At 43.8% G+C, this 23,829-nt stretch overlaps 1 protein-coding gene across 1 annotated transcript in view; it reads right to left on the bottom strand.

Moving 5' to 3' along the window:
• Positions 1 to 21,540, bottom strand: part of DENND4C (DENN domain containing 4C) — a 58,784-nt gene extending 37,244 nt beyond the window's left edge. The window contains exons 1-10 of the mRNA XM_033172692.1: positions 21,197 to 21,540; positions 19,817 to 20,069; positions 16,963 to 17,032; positions 14,584 to 14,753; positions 13,379 to 13,620; positions 10,506 to 10,572; positions 9,589 to 9,647; positions 7,908 to 8,052; positions 5,833 to 6,008; positions 734 to 834 (exon numbers count right to left, since the gene is read on the bottom strand). Coding sequence (XP_033028583.1) covers positions 734 to 834; positions 5,833 to 6,008; positions 7,908 to 8,052; positions 9,589 to 9,647; positions 10,506 to 10,572; positions 13,379 to 13,620; positions 14,584 to 14,753; positions 16,963 to 17,032; positions 19,817 to 20,069; positions 21,197 to 21,501 — 1,588 coding nt within the window. The 5' untranslated portion in view covers positions 21,502 to 21,540. The remainder of the gene's footprint in view (positions 1 to 733; positions 835 to 5,832; positions 6,009 to 7,907; positions 8,053 to 9,588; positions 9,648 to 10,505; positions 10,573 to 13,378; positions 13,621 to 14,583; positions 14,754 to 16,962; positions 17,033 to 19,816; positions 20,070 to 21,196) is intronic.
• Positions 21,541 to 23,829: the final 2,289 nt, after the last annotated feature.

Below are 23,829 nucleotides of genomic sequence, written 5' to 3' on the forward strand. Positions count from 1 at the left end.
GGACTCCCAGCAGTCCTGCCAGGAGGCAGAAGCAGCAGTGGCAAAACAGCTTGCCATGACCAGATTATTTGTATTCACTATGACTCTGCGTAGTTCCTTCCTTATTTCAGATATTGTGATATATTGATATACGTTTAGCTGGCGATATATTGCAATATTGTAAACCAGTTATCGCCCATCCCTAGTCTCTCTGGTTTGTTTCCTTCTCGGTGCAGCCATAGCAAATGCAAGGCAGGAGCAAAACTGCTCTTTCACATTGAACCATAGTTTATTTTTTAAACTATGGTTTAACATGATGTGCAAACCAGGCTACTGAAAAAAAGGGGAAAAGTGGGGAAGATAAAACTTTGCATGTTGTTCTGAGCAGCATGGAGGAAGAGAAGGGGGAGGGGGAGTAATTATATATTTGTTACAATAAAGGGTTCTCCCATCCTTTATTTTAGCCTTTGCACCCAATTCCAGACAGAACCAGGTTGTTAGTAACGTTACACTGAAGAGACAGTGAGGCAGAGATGGGAAGACATGTTAAGGGTAGATTAAAGGTCTTGCAGTTTCAGGTGCTTAAAAACACACCACCTGCCGCTTTGTGAAAAGCAAAAAAAATAATAATCTAGAGAGGTCTTTTATATCCAGTTGTGGGGAAACATACAGTTCAGCTTCAAAGTCTCTCCAGCATTATAATTATCTTCTTTTGCTTAAATCAACTTTATTCTCCTTCTACACCATGGTTTACCTAATGCCAGTTGTGGGTGCAATTTCTTTAAGGTGCTGAGAAGGCTTTTGCACGGCTTCTTAGGAAGCTGCTTCCAGTTCATGCTCTTCTTATCATCTGATCTACACGATTGAGAAAACACACACACAAATCAAAATGGATATATGTTTAAAGGTGGAAAATGTATTGCTCTATTCTAGCATTTCTTAATGCCCAAGAAGAAAGGAAATTATAAAGCTCCCACACTCCAAAGCACCTTTTGTTTTTTCAAAGTGAAACATCTGGTAGCAGCTATTGGGTTTCGTGAGAAGCCATAGAGCTCCCTCAACTGAATTTGGATCTAACCCCAGAACGCACGAATTTTCTTTAAGTTTGATTTAGGCAGTATTCCAACACGGAGTTCCCTATCCTATTTCAGCATCTGAATTTTTTAAAATGGTTTCCCACATTTTAATTGATTTCCCCCTCCAGTCAGGGAAGGGGGGAATCACTCAGGTACAATTAAATGTGGCAGGCATACAATTTCGTACCTTCAGTGGATTACTAATTTTAATGAGTTTTGAACCTAAGAGCGTTTTCATGTATGGCAACAGATTCAAGTGTTTTCATTTTTCAGATGTGCCTTTAAACTATTGCAACTGCAAGGACTCAAAATATTCAAAACCACGACGAATCACTATGCTGTTATTTCTCTGAGATTAAGGCCGGTGTCAGAAAGAAGCAAGCATGCAGACTCTGGGAACAGACTGTCAATCAAAAATAAATAATTTGATCCAGGAGTGGGGAACTTTTGCTGGACCACAACTCCCAAGATCCTATACCACTGGCCATTCTGGTAGGGCTGATGGGAGCTGGAGTCTATTTGCATCTGGAGAGGGGGAGAAATAATTGCTGGAATCTGTTGTGTCCACCAGCATGCCATCATTTCACACAAAACCTACGCTACGCATGCAAATGTGGGAACCCGCTCCTTTATATTCAAGATCAAGGGTAGGATCTAAATAATTAGTGTTTGTGGAACATGCACAGCTGCAGCACACAGCTTCAGAGTTTCTCTGCTGCTTAAAATGAGGCCTGTGTCTTCTGCAAGGGAAGCCACATCAAAAATGCAGAAAATATAATTCTGGCTGTGTGCAGCTCATTAGTAATATGCACATAATCCTTTTTTGGATCGTGACCAAGACTGAGATTTGGGCATCAGCGACTGGCAAAAATAAACTCAGCTTTTTCATATTCCTCCTGGTGCTAGAGAGGAAGTTTTGCAACATTTAGGAGAAATAAAACTGCACCTTAGAAAACAAAATAAAACCACAGTGTATGACATTTAAAAAAAAAGAATACTAGGATATGGGATTTGTGGATTAATACTTAATGTCATGTGTTACCATTGCTAATGCCAACAGTTAAATGTAGAGCTTATATTCAGATATAGAGGCTAGATTATTCACAGCTGCATTCAGTTCCTAAAATGGGTGAGATGGAGAGAAAGCACTACAAGAATGATACCAGGCCTGTTAGAAGAATACTTGCTTCTCCCCGACACAGATATGCATTTAGAGGAACCCTGCAATTAACCAGCAGGCAGCCTTCCTCCCACTAACAGCAGCAACAAAAACTAATATGAGGGGGGAAATGACCTGTCGAACCGTCCAATATCTGCACACAGCTTCTCATTGTCACTTCTGTTAATAGACTCTGAAAGCAACTGAAGGCAGACAATGAAGAGGACAGTCTGATAAATGCAAGCTATTCAACGTTTTCCTGGCACTTAGTAGTGCCTCCATCACTATGGTATAGTTGGTTGCAGCAGAGAGAGACACAAGACCTGCTTATCTGTGAAAAGCGTCTTATCTGTGTCTGCGCTTTGCTTTTCGAAGAAGTGCTAGTCTTCCTCTTCCTCAGTGCAAGGTCATCTTGGCAACTGTTCCTGGGTAATTTTGTCAACCGACTTGATCCTCGCTGCAAAAATGATCAAGAAGTGCGCCGCAGGTCGTTTAAACGCTTTATTTTAACTGTGTTTAAAAGGTGCAACTAACAGTTTTGCAACCTCAACAATTTGTCTGTAATTTGGATAAGTGTTTTCTCTAAAGGCATGGATATATTTTATTCTATAAAGGGCTAATGTTTCATGGGCAAGTGTCAAACTTGTCGTAACATTTACTGCAAACTGTGGAGAAAAGGTTTTCTTGCAAATGACCTGTGACCAACGTAACATGTGACATGCAGAGACGGCTAGACTGACTGGAAAAATCAGAAACCGTGAGGATCAAAACCTCAACAGAGAATGGGACAAATATAGGTTGTATTTAAAAGAATATTGTCAACACTTGAACTCTTTGGCAGGTTTTGAAATGTTACAAAGACTTTGGATATTTTGGAGGACTGTAATTCGGATGAACTATAATAATATGCAGTTGATTAAGATATTTAAAGGACCCACGGAGGGGAGGAGGGAGGTGCTAAGATTCAGAAGAATCTTGTTTTACCTTTAATATTTTAAAAAAAGTTAATTGTGTGGTTTATTTTGTAAAACCAATAACAATTTTTTTTTAAAAAAAAATAATAACATGTGAAAATTCATTGATAGACACCCAAATATAAGTCCCCAAAGCAAGACCCTAGTTCACGTGGAAAGTTGTAATGCTCACAATAATTTACATGTGGCTGTGGCAACCTGGCTAATGATTTGTTTCTTTCTAAGCCAGAATATCTATCATTTGCAGGGAAGACAACTGTCATAGTAAGTTCCCCTTTTAAAAAAGAGGATTTCATACTAATGAATATCATATTGCATCACTTGGCTACTATTCGTTTTATTTTCCAGTCTCAAACCCAACAATAACTGACCCCAGTGGCCATTTCTGCTTCTGCACTTTATTTTAGTACAGGGGTCAGCAAACATTTCCACCGGTGGGCCAGATCGCCCATGCGCAGGAGCGCACACCCCCATGCACATGCGCACACGCCCGCCGCTCTTTTCCCTGCTGGCTTTCGGAGCCGTGGCAGGGAAGAAGTAGACGTCTGCGGCTTCCTATTGGCTACAGGAGCTTCCTGCAGCCAATAGGAAGCCGTGGCTGTGTCCCGGAAGTCAGTCTCCACGCGGAGCAAGCAGCGCAGCACGTCTGTTTAGCTCCACGCGGGGACTGACCGAGCGGGCGGCAAAGGCCGGGGGCCAGTTTAATGACCCCCTCGGGCCATATTCAGTCCGCATGCCGTAGTTTGCTAGCCCCTGTTTTAGTACAATCACATAGGGACTTTATTTCCGGTGTTGGTGGTGTTAACTTTCAATTATGTTGTGGCTTATTTGCACTTTGTGTTCAGAACTGCCTTTGACCTTTTCAAGGATTGCACTGTTCCCTGATGCAAGGCAAGAGACCTTCAGCTCCTGAGGGGAATTTCTGTGTCTCTAGGTCAGGTGTGTGGAAATTCCAGCCCATGAACCAATCTTGGCCCGCTGGACTTCCCCATGAAGCCATTTCTGGGCATGCATCCTATACTATATTTTAACAGAACTTCAGATATGAGAGTCGTTCACAGGTTTCCCACTATAAAACTGTGGACTGATGTGTTTGAGAAGAAGTTTAGGTCTTCTGCTTCCGATGACTTCCTGTCCTGAAAAAAATAAGGCGTTGCTTTGGGACTACCAGGCAAGCTGTATAAGAAGTCCCCTGCTGGATCAGGCCAAGGGCAAGACAGCTCTAGTTCATTCTCATCACGTCAAGCCATGGTTCAGAATGTGAGCCGCTTTGAGACTCCTTTGGGTAGTGATAAAGCGGGATATCAAATCTAAACTCTTCTCTTCAGATCTAAAGCAGCCCACTGATTTGTACTAAAAGTAGCACAAACTGTAATGTGGCTTTATCGTTTTGAACACAGGACTTGCCTCAGATCCATCACACACACTCACAGGCAAATAAATGCAACTAGAGTTACTCTCCAACCCTGCCTACCCCAATCCCCCTCCATTTATACCTGGCCCAAACACCCATCCCCTCACTGCTCCTTCAGCCCCCATCCCAGCCTACCTGCCAAAGCCCCCGCTCTGTTTCGCCAAACCCCACCCCCCCAGTTTGCTCAGAACTCCCCCCATCCCCCCTGCAACTCACTCCAATCCAAATATCACCCTATGGGTGCCCCAGTGGTCTCCCCTCCGCTACCCCCAAAAAACAACCCGGAGAAGAAATTGTGAGGATGCATACACTACCCTCCCAAGTGCTGCTAGAACTAAATTGCAGCAAACAGTTATTTCAATGGACTCCGCTCCCATTGGCTCTGACCGTTGGCTCTGCTGGCTGGCACTGATGGGAGCTGAACTGCAAAAGCGCCTTGGTGGACTCAAGTTCTCCATTTCTTGGAAGGCCAATAGCAGCTCGTGGTACAGGCCATGACATCTGCGCCTTCAAAGCTCCACCGTGTCCTTGCTGGTCAAGGCACAACCGTGTAGCCAGAAGCAGAGGCCAGCACATTTAGACCATGAGATCACAGAACTGCAGAGATGGAAGGGACCCCCGGGGTCATCCGGTCCAAACCTCTGCAATGTAGGAATCTCAGCTAAAGCAGCCGTGACAGGTGGCCATCCAACCTTTGCTTAAAAACGTCCAAGGAAGAAGAGTCCACCACCTTCCAATGCCGTCCATTAAAAAAATATTTGCCTTTGAGAAGCCAAGACTCGGCTTTGCACTGGTTACTAATTTTTGACATGCTTTCTACTGTATCTGAGTTTTTTTTCCTGTTTTAAGTCTGGGATCAAGAGTAGTTTGCATGAAGCCACACACAGACGGACTTCTGAGGCTCCCCTCCAAAACTCGTCTTAAAAAATGAAAGAGCAGCTCACTCCCTTAATGCCATTTGCCAAACTACTCCCAAAACTCAGGAAAGGGCATCTAGAGCTACAGCTGGGGGAGCAGGGAGCCGACGAAAACCCAAAAACAAACAGAATGGCCTAGTATTCAACTCAAATGACTTACAGGAATCTAACGGACCTTTAAGGCCAATTCACTGGATCGAATGGATAAAATAAATACATTCAAATTCACATTAATACCTTAAAACACAGAGAGACACACATAGACAAAAGACAAAAGGATATAAACAAAAACTGGAAAAAAACAACCACTTACATGTACACCATGTTTGTATCTAAGTCAATGCAAACCACATCCTGTGGAGGGTCATAGAGGTCAAAGTACCGGGAATCAACTCCAACTATAAACGGGACAGGAGCACTGAGCACTGTTGCCAGAGACAAAGGACACAGGGGGATGTAGGGACACTGCCACTGAAATGGGAAAATCATCTGAAGGGAAAACGAAAACGAAACCCACGTATTAAAAAAATAAATAAAAAGTGATGTAACGTCAAGTCATTCTCGTAACACAGCCCATCACAGCAAGAACCGCAGCAGCAACATTATATAACAGCAAACTCAAAACTGTACATGAGAGATCCAATAAACAGAAAATTTAGCTTCAAGGCAGGTTTGGGTGTATAGACAAAACAGTTAACAAACATCAAGTATCAACAAATGCATAAAAACAGTCAAGAAGCCATATTGGCATGTATGTGGAAGACTAATTGTGGTGGTGGTGGTGATGATGATGATGATGATATAGCTCAAATAACATCATCATCATCCTATCACTCAAATAACAGAAGCATTTTCCCCTTTCAAAATCCTGTGATTTCTTCATGGATAGGAATAGCATTTTTGAAGTAATTCACCATTCACTTTGAGCTGAAGAAAGTAAAAATAAGATGGTTTGGCCAAGATGCACAATTCACAGGGCGAATAAAAGAAATATTAGAGCAAAGGTAGAGGGTGGGAAAATGAAGAGAAAATCAGACATGGCTATCTCTTCTTCTTTTTTTGCATCACACGGTTTCTTAAAAGTAGAGAATGCATTTTTTAAGCTGTTAAAGATAAGGGGCCATGTGTCATTAACTTTGCTTAGATTATAAATGGAGAGATACTATGAAAACTGCCTTTGAAATTGTTTTTAAACAGTGACTATCATATGCCTTGAAAGAGGAAGTCACATCTTCCCCTTTCAAAGGCACACTGGGATAAAGAAGAATTTGGAGCCCCAAGATGTCAACTGCGTCCTTCATTTCTCTTACCTACGTCGGTGAAACTAACAACCCAGAACCAAAAAAATGATACATAGGTTTTATCCTTCAAGATCACTAGACAACATGCATGTTAAAAAAATATGTCATGTTTCATTTAATTTATTTTTAATTGCTCTTGAAAACAACATTTCCAAGAGTGTAATCCAACTGGTGTTCCTTCTGCTGTTATTTCCATTGAGGCACACATCAACAGAAGAGGAAGGGAGGCCATTTCTGCCCATTCCCTTCCCATCTCCCACAGACCCTCCAGACCAGTTGTGAGGGGGTAGGCAAAAACTGCCTCCCCCTTTGCTTATGGAAAGGCACCAGTTGGGATACATCAGTGGTATTCTACCAATCTAAAGACTTGTTTCAAAACACTTGCCACCAACGTTTTTAAAAATGAATGAACAGCTTGCAAGATTCCGGATTATGGATTCAGAACTACCTGAGCTCTCCCAATTTTGCAAATATAAAAAAGCATAGCTGTCAACGTTGCCTTTTTTGTGGGAAATTCCTTTATTCCAGCGCCGTTTCCCATTGCAAAAAAAAGGGAAAGTTGACAGCTCTGTTAAAAAAAAGCACAATCTGCAATTGTTCTGATGCTTAAACATTCCTTAACAGCAAAAAGCTGTAAAATCACTTAAGACTACTCTAGTATACTGGTAAAATTCTTCCTCTCTAGGTAACTGAAGTTGAACAATCTACTTCTCCAACTGTGCCTGATCTGTCCCCATACAAGTAGTAACAATTACTACTGTCTGGGACTTCGCATATTTCCCTCAGAAGTAGGTTGATCTCTTCAACTGTATTAGATGGTCAGTGCTACATTAGTTCTGAAAACAGTAGAAAGGAAGGAAGGAAGGAAGGAAGGAAGGAAGGAAGGAAGGAAGAGGGAGAGGGAGAGGGAGAGGGAGAGGGAGAGGGATGGTAATTCACAAAGCTGGCTAACTTTTAAAACTTTTACGAGTCGGCAAAATGAAATGTGAGGCCAGCAATAGAGTAGGCTGCCTACTGAAATTAAAGGGCTGCTCCAAAGTCTGCAGAAATACCGTTGTTTCAGCTTTAAAGGAGAAGACATACTTACAGCTGCCACTGCTTCCGCTACTCCGGTCAGCACAGCTGGTCGGAGAGAGTGCAGCAGGATCTTGCCTTCCAGTAGCACAAAGAGGAGTAAAGTGGCACAGTTTTCTGGTCCAAGATTCATTAGCAGAGTGCTGAAGTTTGCTCCACTAGAATGCGATCAGAAGATTCAGAAGCGCAACGTTCGTTATTCGTCATTATAACAGCTACCAATTGATTGCAACATGCCAGACAGTGACGCGAGGAATCAGTTCTGTCCTTTCCCAGGGCAAGTCTCTGGCTGTGCTGTGGCAGCTCAAGTTATACCCTATGTGAGGCAAGGATGTACTGCCAGCTACACCAATTTCGCCCATCCCCATCCAAATCACCCTGCTATACCGGGCAGTGGAAGTTTTCGTTAAATGTACAATTGGATTTTATAGTGGAGCCTAAGGCTGGGCATTTCCTGGTTATCAACACTGTGATATATATCACCAGCTAAACATTGTGATATACTGATATATCACGATGTCTGAAATAAGGCAGGAGCTATGTAGAGGCGCTGGCTGGCTTCACGGTTTTTCCCACATTGTGATTTTTGCGTAACACACACACACACACACACACACACACACACCACAATTTGCGATATATTGCCAGGTCAAAAATTACGAAACTGCTATCACAATATGGACTTCAAACTGGCAATATATCAATACATCGCCCAACCCTAGTAGAGGCTGTCCACGGGTAAAGGGGGAAAATAATTTCCCAGTACAGTGGTACCTCGGTTTTCAAACGTAATTCAAACGGAAGACCGCTTGAGTTCTGAAACGTTCGCAAACAGAAAACTCAACAGCCGACAGCTAGGCCTCAGGATATTGCACTCAGCAGAAGCCGTGTGGCAATGTTCTACTTCCCAGGTGTGTTCGAAAACCAAAGCATTCACGGCATTCAAAAACCGAAATGTTCATCAACAGAGACTTTCGAAAACCGAGATACCAATGTAGCGTAGGCCACTGTTGTTTGCCATGAGGGAAGCAGGAGTGAAGCACAGGGAGGTCGATGCAGTGAATGATGGTAGGAGCAAGAGACAGACTTTGCCCCCATGTACTGCACTCTCTGCTCCTTCCTCTTTTCAGAAGCAGGAGTGATCCAAGAAGCTGAGAGGGCAACACAACCCCACCCACACAGCCTCACCCACTGCTACTGTCAGAGGTGGATTTACGGGAGCACCACCTGTTTGGTCGCACTGGGCACAGAGCCTCGGGGGCACCGCCAGGGATGAATTCACAATGGTGCGTGAGAAATGGCAGGGGGGCCAAACTTTGGTGTTGCACAGGGGGCCGCTGGTCCACCACTGCTTCTGTGCGAGAAGCTGTGAGGAGGTAAATGAGGTGTAAAGGGAAGGAGCTTGGCTAGCCACACGGGCAGAGGCCCCTAGCGTTTGCATGTGCACACACCTATACTCTTTGTTAGCTTAGTTGGTAGAGCATGAGACTCTTAAACTCAGGATCATGGGTTTGAGCCCCATGCTGGGCAAAAGATTCCTGCATTGCAGGAGATTGGACTAGATGAGCCTCGCGGTCCCTTCTATATGATACACATATAGAAAGTTAATAAACAAATAAATAAATACACACAGAGACAAACAGACAATATATTCAAACTTTCGCTTGCTTTTCAGAGTTATCAACTATCGTTACCTGAGTGGCAAGGGCGTAGCAACCGGCTGAGAAAGTATTAATGTATCATGCGCAGAGAGCTGCAAAATGACAAATGCACAAATATTAGCGAGCCGACAGAAAACTCATGTAAGCGTTCTAATCAACCATGTGTGAGGCACGTGCAACACACAGAATTGTAGGATTGGGAAGACCCTGGAAGGTGTTCAACACACTTGCTGTGGCAGCAGGAGGAGGACCTTTGATTGCAGGACAGAAATTCTCCTCCTTTTCCTCTCTGTGTGTAGGCCCTCTAAATCCTTTTTGGGGTTCCCCCAACCCTCCAGAGAAGGTTGGGGAGGGTGCAGAGCAAGTGTGGCTAAAAGGAAAGGGGAAAGTTACGTTGTACAAATGGAAAACCCTTGCACTAATGGATTAAGTCCGTCAGATACTGTCCCGTTTGCTATATCATTTACACCAGGGGTCAGCAACTTTTTCCAGACGTGGGCCGGTCCCCCGTCCCTCAGACCATGTGGTGGGCAAGACTATATTTTTTTTGGGGGGGGGGAATAATGAACGAATTCCTGTGCCCCACAAATAACCCAGAGATGCATTTTAAATAAAAGCACACATTCCACTCATGTAAAAACACGCTGATTCCCAGACCATCCACGGGCCGGATTGAGAAGGCGAGTGGGCCGCATCTGGCCCCTGGGCCTTAGGTTGCCTACCCCTGGTTTACACCTCAGGCTGCTTATTGAGATTCACTTTTGTGGATAGCTGAATTGGTTAGAGCGAGTTGCCGATAGTGCCAAAGTCGTATGTTCGATTCCCATACGGGACAGTCCCTTCCAACTCCATGATTCTGCATAACACAAAGCAATTGAACACGGAGGTCCCTCAAACACTGCAATAACAAGCAGCCTTCCTAGGGCACTCAAAGTATTTAACTTACTTACCTGCACAAGAATTCTTGGTCTTTGGGGAGAAGGGAAAGGTATGTTGTGCATAAAGTGGGATATGTGCCTGTAAAGACAATTATAGATATTTGTCATCTCAAAACCATCAAGTCTGAATTTTTTTTTTTTGAAATAAATTTTTTATTTTCCAAATATACCAAATTACAGCCAATCCAATATCGAATATACAATACATTTAATCAATGCTCTGCCGAGCTGTTACTCCCCTCCCCCACGTCAACAGGTTTTCTAGTCCGATCTTGTCGCGCAGTTCATATTGCGTCCATGTTAAGCTACGTCAAAGGTTTATTCCAATCCTACAAGTGTTTTTAAACTTCCTCTGTTCAATCTTAAGTACTCCACAAATTTACTCCAATCTCTCTGAAACCTCGAGTCGTCCTGGTTTCTGACCCTGCCAGTCAGTTTTGCTAATTCAGCATACTCCACCATCTTCGTCTGCCACTCGTCAATCGTTGGTAACTCCTGTAATTTCCACTTTTGGGCAAGCAATATTCTTGCTGCAGTTGTCGCATACATGAACAATCTTTTGTCCTTCTTAGCTATTTCTTCACCCATCAACCCCAACAAAAAGGTTTCAGGTTTTTTTGGGAAAGTATATTTAAACATCTTCTTGAGTTCATTGTAAATAGACTCCCAAAATCCCTTGACCTTATTACAAGTCCACCACATGTGATAAAAGTTCCCTTCTTCTTGTCTACATTTCCAACACAACTTATCATGCATTCTATACATTTTTGACAATTTTACTGGAGTCAAATACCATCTATACATCATCTTATAAACATTCTCTTTCAATGTTACACACGCGGTGAATTTCAAAGTCTCATTCCATAGTTTTGTCCATGCATCATAGTCAATATTGTGCCCAAAATCCATTGCCCATTTTATCATCACTTCTTTCGTCAACTCATCTTTAGTATACCATTCTAACAACAAGTCATACATTTTTGTTAAAAATTTACCTTTACCTTCTAATAGCTCAGTTTGTAATCTAGATTTTTTATCCTCAAAACCAATCTTTCTATCTTCTAGCAACAGGTTATTCACCTGGTGGTACTGTATCCATCCTGTAAAAGTATCTTCAATCTGGTGATATGGTTTTAACTTCCAACCCATCAAGTCTGAATTTAAAGCACACTCACTATTTTAAAAAGGATTTTATTTTATTTTAAAAAAACACAAATGTAAACATGCCAAATGAATTTAGTAGCCCCGTTCGTAGCACAACTGGGCAAGATGGGCAGACTGAATCTCCATTTAAAAGCAAATGGGCGAGGGAAATAACAGAAGCTATTCAAAAGCTGCCAAGGATTTTATATTGTTGCAATCTTTTATGTAACTTTTAAATAAACCCCATTTATGGAAAAATACTATCAGTGGTTCCGTTGTCACACAGATATAAAATGTGGTTATCACCTACGAGAAAGAGGGCACTGCCATTCCTGCATCTAACTTCTCTCTCTCTCAGTTTCCGAGCCACCGGGCGCTCGGATTCTGCATCACTGAGCTCCTGATGAACTGTAACAGAAAGAAACTAATGGCATGAATGTTTTCCTTCCGTGCTGTTTCCAGATCAGGGGCTCATAAAATGGGTACTGTACAGCAAGGCTGGGCGAAGACTAGAGTGCAAGGGGTGAAAGATGTCCTGTGAAGTTGACCAAGTGCAAGAGGAATGATGGATCACACCCTCAAGGCGACACCCAACGTGGCTTGTTTGCATTGCCTATTAACATCTCCTCCAAGGCGTGGCGTTGGGACCCTTTCAGGCCTGCTGGTGGTGGCAGTTGATAAAAAGGTGGCAATTCTAAATTCACTCCAGCTTCCCACCTGCAACTCATATATTGTACCTAAGGGACCTAAGGGACCGCCTCTCCTGGTATGTCCCGTGTAGGACCTTAAGGTCCTCAAAAAATAATCTTTTGGAGGTCCCGAGCCACAAGGATGCTAGGTTGGCCTCAACTAGGACCAGGGCTTTCTCAGTATTGGCCCCGACTTGGTGGAACGGTCTGTCACAAGAGACCAGGGCCCTGCGGGATTTGGCATCTTTCCGCAGGGCCTGCAAGACGGAGCTGTTCCACCTGGTCTTTGGGTTGGTTTCTGTTTGATAGTTATGCTTCATTCTTTTATTGGTGGGCTATTTGAAAATGAGACTGCAGTTTTAATTTTGAATTTTTAAATTTGTATTTTAATCTGTATTTTAAATTGATTGTTTTTATGTTTTTGCTGTGATTTTAATTAGTGTTACCCGCCCTGAGCCCGGTTTTTGGCTGGGAAGGGCGGGGTATAAATAAAATTTTATTATTATTATTATTATCTCGCTTTCAGGCCGAGGGAGCCGGCGTTTGTCCGCAGGCAGCTTTCTGCGTCATGTGGCCAGCAGGACTAAAACGCTTCTGGCGCAACAGAACACCGTGACGAAAACCAGAGAGCATGGAAATGCTGTTTACCTTCCCGCTGCAGCAGTACCTATTTATCTACTTCCACTGGTGTGCTTTCGAACTGCTAGGAAGGGAGGTCATCCCGTCGTGGGGATTCGAACCGCTGACCTTCCGATCGGCAAGCCCAAGAGGCTCAGTGGTTTAGACCACAGCACTACTTGCATCCCTATAACCAGCTCCTATTTTGTGCCATCCTACAGAGACTTCTACTCATATGCATCACAAGAGACAAAATAAAACCCAGGTGCCATTTCAGTGTGTAATGGCTTGGCAGTGGAAAACCACAGCAGTAATCCACAGCATGTGCCACAGCTTAGCAATAAGAATACCAGAAGGAGCATCTTCGCGTAACCGTCCCTCATTTCTGCAAAAGCCGCGAAAAGAAGGAGCAGACTTGGAAGACTTCCTACTTACTTTTCAATGGGAAGAGGATGCGGCCCAGACACGGAAAGCTTATAGATGAACATTAGGAATTTCCGGAAGGCTTCAAAGAAAGGCCAGTGTGACAGAAGGCAGATGCACTTGTTGCAATTTATGGATTTTGAGGTAACCACTTTTCTCTCGACAGCTGTCAGGAGGCCCAGCTGCACGTGCTGCTTTTCTGACAGCAGCTCTCGCGAATAAGGCTCGTAAAACTGGATAGCAGCACCGTACACCTAGAGGAGGGGGGAGGGGAGAGGCAATTAAATAATTACCTCCAGCAACTGGAAGAGAAGGGAGTTATCTTGATTCTCTAAACATGGAAGGAAAGAGATATTCTTCTATTCGCCCACCCCCAAGGTTGCTAGAATACACGATTTAGGTAAAGAGCAAAGTTTGATACAACAGTGCTATAGGAACCCAAAGTGAAATCAGTAGCTCGGGACCATTAACACTGCGAGAAGTGAAGTTACAGGGGACCAGGCAGAGGGCCTTCTCGGTAGTGGCACCCGCCCTGTGGAACACCCTACCTTCAGATGTCAGGGAAATGAACAACTATCTGACTTTCAGAAGACATCTGAAGGCAGCCCTGTTTAGGGAAGTTTTTTTTTTAATGTTTGATGGTTTACTGTGCTTAAAAGCTTTTAATTTGTTTGAAGCTGCCCAGAGTGGCTGGGGCAACCCAGTCAGGTGAGCAGCATATTATATTATATTATTATTATTATTATTATTATTATTATTATTATTAACAACAACAACAACAACACCTTCAACAACAACAATACTTTCAACATCACCATAATCATTTCTGGAGTAAAATATTATCTACCATGTACAGTGGTGCCCCGCAAGACGAAAAACTCGCTAGACGAACGGCATTTGCTAGCGGAAGGCTGCCCCGCAAGACGAAAAAGTCAATGGGGCTGCCTCGCAAGACGAAATTTATTTTTATATTTAGCGAAAACTAGTGGTTTGCATTGGTGCTTTGCAAGACGAAAAAATCGCTCTACGAAGACACTCGCAGAACGAATTATTTTCGTCTAGCGAGGCACCACTGTATATTAAACCGGGATGCAATACGACAATTTCACAGGTCAAGATACCATGCAGGTTTGGCTTCAACATGCAAATAAGAAAGGAAAACAGAAGATTCTAACTGTGACATATGAAAACAGAATGCTATGGTTCTCAAAACATACCTTTTCTGCACTTGAGGCAGTCAGAACAAACGTTGAGAATACAGGCAGCGGGTATTTGGTTTGAGGGTCCCAGCATTCAATGGTGGCCCCCATTGGAAGACAGAAGAGAGGTACAGATTCTGATAAAGGGAATGACTCATAGTCATCTTCTGGGTATCTGAATATCAAGCCTTTCAAAGGGAAAACAGTGAGATACAAGCATGTTTCGCATTATCTTACTCTGCGTGGAGATAACAGAATATACGTATAGACAGAGCAATGTTAAATGGCCAGGGTCATGTGTTCGAGTCTCCTGCTGGGCAAAAGATTCCTGTATTGCAGGGGGCTGGAACAGATGGGCCTCATTGTCCAACTCCACAATTCTATGATTCTCCCACATCTGAAGGACATTCATCGTAGCCAAGGGTGGGGGCAGAAAAATGGGACAAGGATCCTTCCTTTTTTGCTTCACCAACCCCAGGCTGAGGGGCAGGAGGACTGAACCCATTGGGGGACCTACAGGGTTTGGGATCCAAAGGATTGCAGTTCTCCTGCTCCTCACCTGAAATGCCCTGTTTTGAAGCCTGGCAATGCCTGCTGATGGAAGGAGAACCAACAGCTGGAGCTTACAGCAGAGGAGACCCCATAAATCACCTTCCCCCGTTCACCAGCCATCAGCATCAGGGAGTTAAGGGTTGCACTCACAACGTACGGAAAAACCTGGATAGGGCAGTATGGTATCAGGAGCAAAAACCCTTGGCTAATCCACCTAACGTGATTGGAAAGCATGTTGCAAAACAAAATTCAAAACTGTTATGGTTTTTCCAGAAAAACAACCACTTAGGCAGCCATGTATCATAAACTTCTGCTTCTAAGTGAAAATTTGGCTTTAAGCCATAGGGGAGGCTGGATGAAAGTTCTGAGCAATGATTGCTTGTGCCATTCATAACGGCTACGTTATAAATACGCCCCAAAGGGGAAAAAACCAACTATTTTAAGACCAGTGCCTTTTCCTATGGCACAATGGAACATTAAAAACAAGCTATTGTGTTTGTCCATTTGCCTTCAGGAGTCAGAAGGAGAAGACGAGAAGAAGAGTTTGGATTTGATATCCCGCTTTTCACTACCCGAAGGAGTCTCAAAGCGGCTAACATTCTCCTTTCCCTTCCTCCCCCCCAACAAACACTCTGTGAGGTGAATGGGGCTGAGAGACTTCAGAGAAGTGTGACTAGCCCAAGGTCACCCAGCAGCTGCATGTGGAGGAGCGGAGACGCGAACCCGGTTCACCAGATTATGAGTCTACCACTCTTAACCACACCACACTGGCTCTTGCTTGCACTAGTGCTCGCTTGCACTAGCCAGACCCTCTGGAATGGATGAGGGGGAGGAAGAAGTCCTGTTGCATCTGCTGGCACAAAGCTAACCTGGCCAACGATTCCATGCCAACAGGCCCGTTCACTTTACCCCAGTCCTGCTTCTCATGTTGTTTATTTTGTAAGGAACTCTTGGGGTAAGATCAACATCTTGGGGCAATAAACACAGTCTCCCCAGTTATTCCTGGCTGCTGCTCCTTCACGGAACTGCAAACACACTTCCAAGCTTCTACATCTATACTACTTTCTGGCTTAACAAGGCCTGGATTTCTAATTCATTCATTTTGCAGATTCTGCAAAATTCGTTTCGGTTGAAATGAAAGCCAGTGGGGCGAATAGTGTTTGGAGAGACCCAGGTTCAAATCTTCACTCGAGGTGATGAAAGGAATAAAAGGGGGCAGGGGCCAATGAGAAACCCACGGACACTGCTCTGAGTTCATTGGAGGAAGGGGGACAGAATACAAAGAGCAATGTATAATCAAACATTTTTATTCAACCAAGTGGATGGGGTTTAAGGTGGAGCGGTGGGAGCTCTTTGGCAGCAAGAAATCCCAACCGGCAAATTTATTTATTTATTTTTTAATTGCTTTTATTTATTACATCAATGAATCCACATAGAGATAAAAAATTCCAAAACTTGTTACAAACCATTGTACATCCATACATTTTCTTTATACATCCCTATACTCTGCCGAGTATTGTGACTTCCCTCCCTTCCACCACTGGTTTTCAATCTTCTCATCATTCTCTCGCTTTGATTATTGTCCATTTACCTTTAACATGTTAATTCTTATTTTGTTCTTGTTTAAATCTATTATCTAATATTCTCACATTGCAAGTATTTTGTCAAATCCTGTTGGTGTTGCCATTTTGTTACAATACTTTTTTAAATACTCAATAAATTTACTCCAATCTATTACAACCTTTTGATCTCTCTGGTTTCTTATCCTTCCTCCAACCGGCAAATTAGTAAGCAGCAAAAATAATTTATCGTAAATTTAAATCGGTGGTAATATAAATAACTTACCAGCTTTGTATGCAATGGAGTTTGAAGCTGGAACTGACTTCTTGTAACACAGGTATACACTGGAACCCCACTGCGAAGGCACCAAAAATTAGATCATCACCAAAATCAGTGCGTGGGAGAAAGAGGAAGCAACAAACACCACGGGAGAACTCCTTGCCTTCCAAAAACCCTCCCAAGCCAATTGCATACAAAAAAAATTGTTCACGCCTGCACATATATCAGTGGCCAGACTCTACTCAAGTCACCAGTTGATGCTGCAGTCAGTCTTTAGACGGAAGACCATGGGGGGTGGGGGGGGGGAAACAACCTACCAGGACAGGTGAAATTAATAATAAATAATTAAATTTAAATAATTAATAATTAAGGGGTGGTATGATAGCCATGTTCAAATATATAAAAGGATGTCATATAGAGGAGGGAGAAAGGTTGTTTTCTGCTGCTCCAGAGAAGCGGACACGGGGCAATGGATTCAAACTACAAGAAAGAAGATTCCACCTAAACATTAGGAAGAACTTCCTGACAGTGAGAGCTGTTGGGACAGTGGAATTTGCTGCCAAGGAGTGTGGTGGAGTCTCCTTCTTTGGAGGTCTTTAAGCGGAGGCTTGACAGCCATCTGTCAGGAATGCTTTGATGGTGTTTCCTGCTTGGCAGGGGGTTGGACTGGATGGCCCTTGGGGTCTCTTCCAACTCTAGGATTCTATGATTCTAATTTATTATTTATACCACTTTGGGCGGCTTCCAACAAAAGATTCAAAATACATTAAAACATCGGTCATTAAAAACGTCCCTAAACAGGGCTGCCTTCACTCTGCTAGCACCTTCTTTCTACACTGAGGACCATCTCTACTTATTTTAATTTTTTTTGGACTTCCAGGTCGGCTGCAGGCTATGGCGGGCAGCGGAGGCTGCTTGTCCTGAGTGGCCCAGTTGTTGTGAGGGGCCGGGAAGGGAGGACGGACAAAGCACCTTCCCCAAACAGCCCGAAAGTAAATGTTCGGGTTCCAGAAGGAGCCATAGGAGCTCTGAAATCAAGAGCAGACATACTGCGCGATCGAGACCCACAGCAATCTGCCTCAGGAGCCACCGTTGAAGCAGCGACTTCTCCAAAAATAAAAGAAATTTGGACCAATTTGACAAGGTAAAAAAAATTAAAATTAAGAAGAATAAACTAACTGGATCCATACCAGGGTGGTAAAGGGTTTATTTTTAAAAAAAATATCTTATTAATTTTTCATGGGGGGAAAAACTTTGCAAATGTTAACATAAACCATGTTACTCAATTGACTTTCCTGTCCTCCCCTTTCATGGTTTGCAGATTCACCTTTAAATGTTGCATATTTCGCCTATGCTATTCAATACATTCAATTTACCCTATTTAGAACCGTCTCTGCTTATGAAAATAGACACGTAAAGTATCTCAGCATAGTGTTTTATCTCCTCCTACTTCACTCCTGATCTGTGTATTTGTGGTAAAAAGGGAAGGAAATACTAGTTCTGCTCTGTTTTGTATGGTACAGTTTCAGGGACTCAGACAAGTGCTAAAATTCAACCCCACACCAATATGTTCTAAACTGGATTCTACTGACCCTGTGCCTACACTTCAGTAGTGTTATCTGAACAGCTACTTTGAAAAGGCGTTTCACTTTCATGTATATCACCACAAACACAGCAATATATTTATTTTTAAGTCACTGGGGACTTTTGCAATTGGCTTATAACTCACAAACGAAGAAAACCAACAGTGAAATCAACTTCTTCCACTTCCACTTAAACAGCCCGGCTGTTATTCATGACAAAAGTAAAAGCTACTTTTTATCATTATAACACCAGGAGTCTTCCAAAGTTCAGCTGTTCCCTCCCACTTTGTTCTTTAAAAAGAGAGAGAGAGAGAGAGAGAGAGAGAGAGAGAGAGAGAGAGAGAGTAGTTGGCTATCTCATAGATATGGATTCTGGCAGCAGAAGTGGAAGAAGGAAGAAATACAGAGCTGTGGAAAATGAAGTGACGCAAACTGTACTCAGAGTTAAGTACACTAGGTAAGAGTGCAATAAATGCATTATTATTATTACAGTGGTACCCCGCAAGACAAATGCCTCGCACAACGAAAAACTCGCAAAACGAAAGGGTTTTGCGAGTTTTTAGTTGACTCGTGAGACGAATTCGTCTATGCCTGTTTTTCGCAAGACGAATTCGTCTGGCGAGGTACCACTGTAAGCCGGCTTACCTTTTCGCTCCGGTCGGGAGGGGTGTTGTCCACGTCCGCCATTTTGGATCGACTGTGCATATCTGCGCATGTCCAGACATGTGCAGTCGATCCAAAATGGCGGACGCGGACAACATCCCTCCTGACCGGAGCGAAAAGGTAAGCCCTCCTGGAGGCGCGCGGCGCCGCATTTTAAGACTGCAACGATCGCTGCAGTCTTAAAACGCGGCACCGCGGAGCTCCGTTGCCGGTCGGGAGGGGGCCGTGGGATCGTGCCCGATGGCGGGCATGATCCCACGGCCCCCTCCCTCCCTCCCGGAGCCACGGCGCCGCGTTTTAAGACTGCAGCCGAACAGCAGCGCAGCTGTTCGCTCACTGCAGTCTTAAAACACGGCAAGGCGTGGCTCCAGTGCTGGTCGGGAGGGCCCCCCGGACTTTTCCCCCATAGGAACACATTAATTAAATTTTAATGCGTTCCTATGGGGAAAGGTGCCTCGCAAGACGAAATTTCTGCAAGACGAAGGGTCTTGCGGAACGAATTAATTTCGTCTTGCGAGGCACCACTGTATTATTAAAACATTTTTAGCAGAAGCAACAACCCCCATCACCCCATTACAAAGCCAAAGTTTCAGACGACAATGTATTGATCTCACCATGCCACAATTCAAATTCTTATCGACTTTGCAGAACGTATGAGGCGGGGTTTCTCCTTTGCTGGTTACAATGACGCAGATGTCGGTAACAGCCAAGGAGTTTTGGGGTCGCACCGGGGGAGCCCTCCGAAAGGTGACGAAGATTCGCTGGGAAGTAGCCGAACTGTTGTTGACATTAGCGCAGCGGCCGTAGGGAGTGGCCTGGATCACCTCACAGCCCGGGATCAAGCGTTCCTTCCCTTCGTACAAAACTCTGCAAGCGGGAAGGAATAACGGACACAGGAACGTTTCACACACATAGTACTGAATTATTTGCCAGTGAGGTATTATAGAATCATATACCCTTCTCAACAGGATCACTTTCAAGCACAAACGACGATTCTCAAAACAAGGAATACCGAAAGAATTCCCACTGACTGCTGCTTTTTCATGAAGACGGTTTTGCGAAGAGCATGGTGGAAACTAGAGAGATGGGTGATATCTGGCTTTCAACATTGTGACAGATCGCCGGCTAAGCATCGTAATTTTGCCTGCACCTGGTCTTGTGATTCGCTGCCCCTGCATGAGGCAGGGGAGAACTAAGCCGGCAGAGTTAATGGGGGCTGCAGGAATCGAGAGATGGCTTCACGGTTTTCCCCATATTTTGTGTGTGTGTGTGTGTGTGAGAGAGAGTGAGCATGCGCTATGCAAAAACCACATCGTGATTTGCTATATATTGCCAGGTAAAAAAAAATGATGAAACTGATATCACATATCGCCCAGCCCTAGCACACATCATGACCTAACACACATCATCACCAAAGCACAGCTTCTGATTGGCCTCTTGCAGCCAATCAGAAGCTGCAGAAGCCCCAGCGGGTGTTCGGGTTCCAAGGAACATTTGCAAACCGGAACACTCACTTCCGGGTTTGCGGCGTTCAGGAGCCAAAACGTCCGAGTACCAAGGCATTCGGGATCCAAGGTACGACTGTACTTGCATTCTTTCAAACACCTGACAGTGTTCACCTGACAGTTCTTGACAGAAGTCAAGAACTTCCTGACAGTGAGAGCTGTTTGGCAGTGGAATTTGCTGCCAAGGAGTGTGGTGGAGTCTCCTTCTTTGGAGGTCTTTAAGCAGAGGCTTGACAGCCATCTGTCAGGAATGCTTTGATGGTGTTTCCTGCTTGGCAGGGGGTTGGACTGGATGGCCCTTGGGGTCTCTTCCAACTCGATGATTCTATGATTCTATGACCTACAGTTTTGGAAAGGACAGACTGTCAGGAGTTCCAATCCTAAAGGTCTTTTGTTTTTTTTTAAAGCAAAACCACAATATTATCTCCCACACTGATGTAGCTCAACAGCTAACAGGTCCTTTTCTGTTTTCACCACAACACTGCTCACCCGATGTCCGTAAGAGGTGGCTTGTCCCTGCTTCTCTTGTAGCACAGAAAGAGCTCCGGGCTTTTAAGACTGCCATAGTTCAGGTTGGCCTGAAGTGCTGTGGGGGTTGCCTCGACACAGGTGTATCCCTCGGGAACGGTTTCTCCCGCTGACTTGATGATGATAGCAAGATCTGTGATGGGAGCTTTGGGACCAACTGACTTTGTTTCAGAGCGATTTACTTCTTGGTCCAGAAGAGTCGACGTATCCGTGAGTCCGGCCACTACAAAATAGTCCACCACCCTTGGGCCTTTATCCTCTATCATAATTGTGCTGGGGGGATTCCTGCAAAAGATGAATGAAAATCAGGTTAGGAACCATCTTTTTTAAAAATAATAATTATTATTATCTAGCAAGAGATAATTAAAACATTTCCCCGCCTTATTTTTAGCACCCTTTTCTTCTGAAGACATGTGAAAGAGCACCCATTCAGGTCTTTCTACTTCTGCTCAGGCGGCCTCAACAGATATACCAAGGGTTATTTGGGCGGCAGCAGGGGGCAAGTCCGTTCCTGTTTAACAGGAAATATCTCCCTTAGCAGTTAATGCTCCTAAATTCTTGATAGCAAAGACATCATTCTTCTTTCACACAAAGCCACAGCCCAGGCCATTCTATGGGATGCAACCTGGTTGACTCCTCTATGTTTAACTGTGTGTGTGTGTGTGTGTGTGTGTGTAAGGTATTTTTATTTACGCACACATACACACAAACAAACATCTCAGTGAACAGGGCACACAGATAAGGAAGATCCAGGCAACTGCGGTTGCAATATTTACAGATCTATCATAACTAAATGGGCAAGTACCATAGAGACACAGGTGCCTACAAATGGGGACATTCATCAGACTATGACAAACAAGCCGTTCCCGTTTCAAATTGTTTCAAATTGTCCTTCAATAACTACTAACATGTTTAATATCTCATATATATATATATATATATATATATATATATATATATATATGTGTGTGTGTGTGTGTGTGTGTGTGTGTGTAAAATGCACAGAAGCTGGGACAGAGCGACGGGAGCTCACCCCGTCGTGGGGATTCAAACCGCCAACCTTCTGATCCGCAAGCCCAAGAGGCTCAGTGGTTTAGACCACAGCACCACCCAAACCTAGCAGTCTGAAAGCACGCCAGAGCAAGTAGATAAATAGAGAGGGTAAACGGCATTTCTGTGCACTCTGGTTTCCGTTGCGCCAGAAGCGGTTTAGTCATGCTGGCCACATGACCTGGAAAAGCTTTCTGTGGATTAACGCTGGCTCCCTCGGTCTGAAAGCGAGATGAGCACCGCAACCCCATAGTCGACTGCACTTAACCATCCAGGGGTCCATTACCTTTATTTTTATATATATTCTAATTTTAACCAAAGCAGCAGTATTTCTGTGCTCCAACACTGAGCTTAAAGTATGGTTTCACCCCAATCCTGCCAGTCCTTTCCAATTCCCAACTGATGAGCGAAGTTGCGACGAGGTGGCAAATGCACACTCTAATAACCGGGATGGCTCCAAACACGGCCAACATTCACACCAAATACATATGCAGATTCCATTAACGTTATATTTCTCTGCAACAGAATAGCATGCAAAACCAAGTCTGCTTTCTCATATAAAAATAATTTTCAAAATGCTTGTTCCAGAGTATTTCTACATCACGTAGACATCTTCTCTTCTATCGCATCCTACTAAGACAGGGGTAGGCAACCTAAGGCCCGGGGGCCAGATGCAGCCCAATTGCCTTCTCAATCCAGCCCGCAGACGGTCCGGGAATCAGCGTGTTTTTACATGAGTAGAATGTGTCCTTTTATTTAAAATGCATCTCTGGGTTATTTGTGGGGCGTAGGAATTCATTCATTTCTCCCCCCCCCCAAAATATAGTCTGGCCCCCCCACATGGTATGAAGGACGGTGGACCGGCCCACGGCTGGAAAAGGTTGCTGACCCCTGTATTAAGACAACACTTGCTCCAACTTTCGTAATATGGAAATAGGTTAACACTTGATTTACATTAATTTAGAAACATAATGGCTTCTTATTAAATTACACTTAATTACCTCTTCCTAGTGAAAGCAAAACGAACTCAACAAGCTGCTTCCAAGTGGCCCTACCCACATGCTCTCTCTTTCTCTCTCTCTCCCTGTGTGTGTGTGTGTTTATGAGAAAAAGAAAGAGAAAGAGAAATTATTTGGAAATATCCATTACTGCACATTCCTTAAATCCTATCAGAGGCATATTTTTAACAATCGGCATAACGTTTTTAATTACGCCACAGGACATGGCTTCGAAATATTTCAAGCTATCATAATTCAGTATGTAACAAAACTGCTAGCATTAAGCAACTGGTTGGACTTGTCTGGAGCAGCTGACTCCAGTCAGTATGGAAATTCTTCAAGAAATGATACAACCCTTCTCCTCTACCCTCACGGAAGAAGGGTCTAATTCTCTCCCCCCCCCACTCTTCCCCCTTGCTCCATACATGAGAACAGAGTTGACATTTGTTAAGGACAGGAAATTTCTTATGGTTTGTTATTTTCGTGAGAGAGAAAATGAACTTGTAATATCTGGATCTGAAGATAGACAAAATACTGGTTTATAGA

Source organism: Lacerta agilis, chromosome 16 (genome assembly GCF_009819535.1).
Source record: "Lacerta agilis isolate rLacAgi1 chromosome 16, rLacAgi1.pri, whole genome shotgun sequence".
Lineage (NCBI taxonomy): Eukaryota > Metazoa > Chordata > Lepidosauria > Squamata > Lacertidae > Lacerta > Lacerta agilis.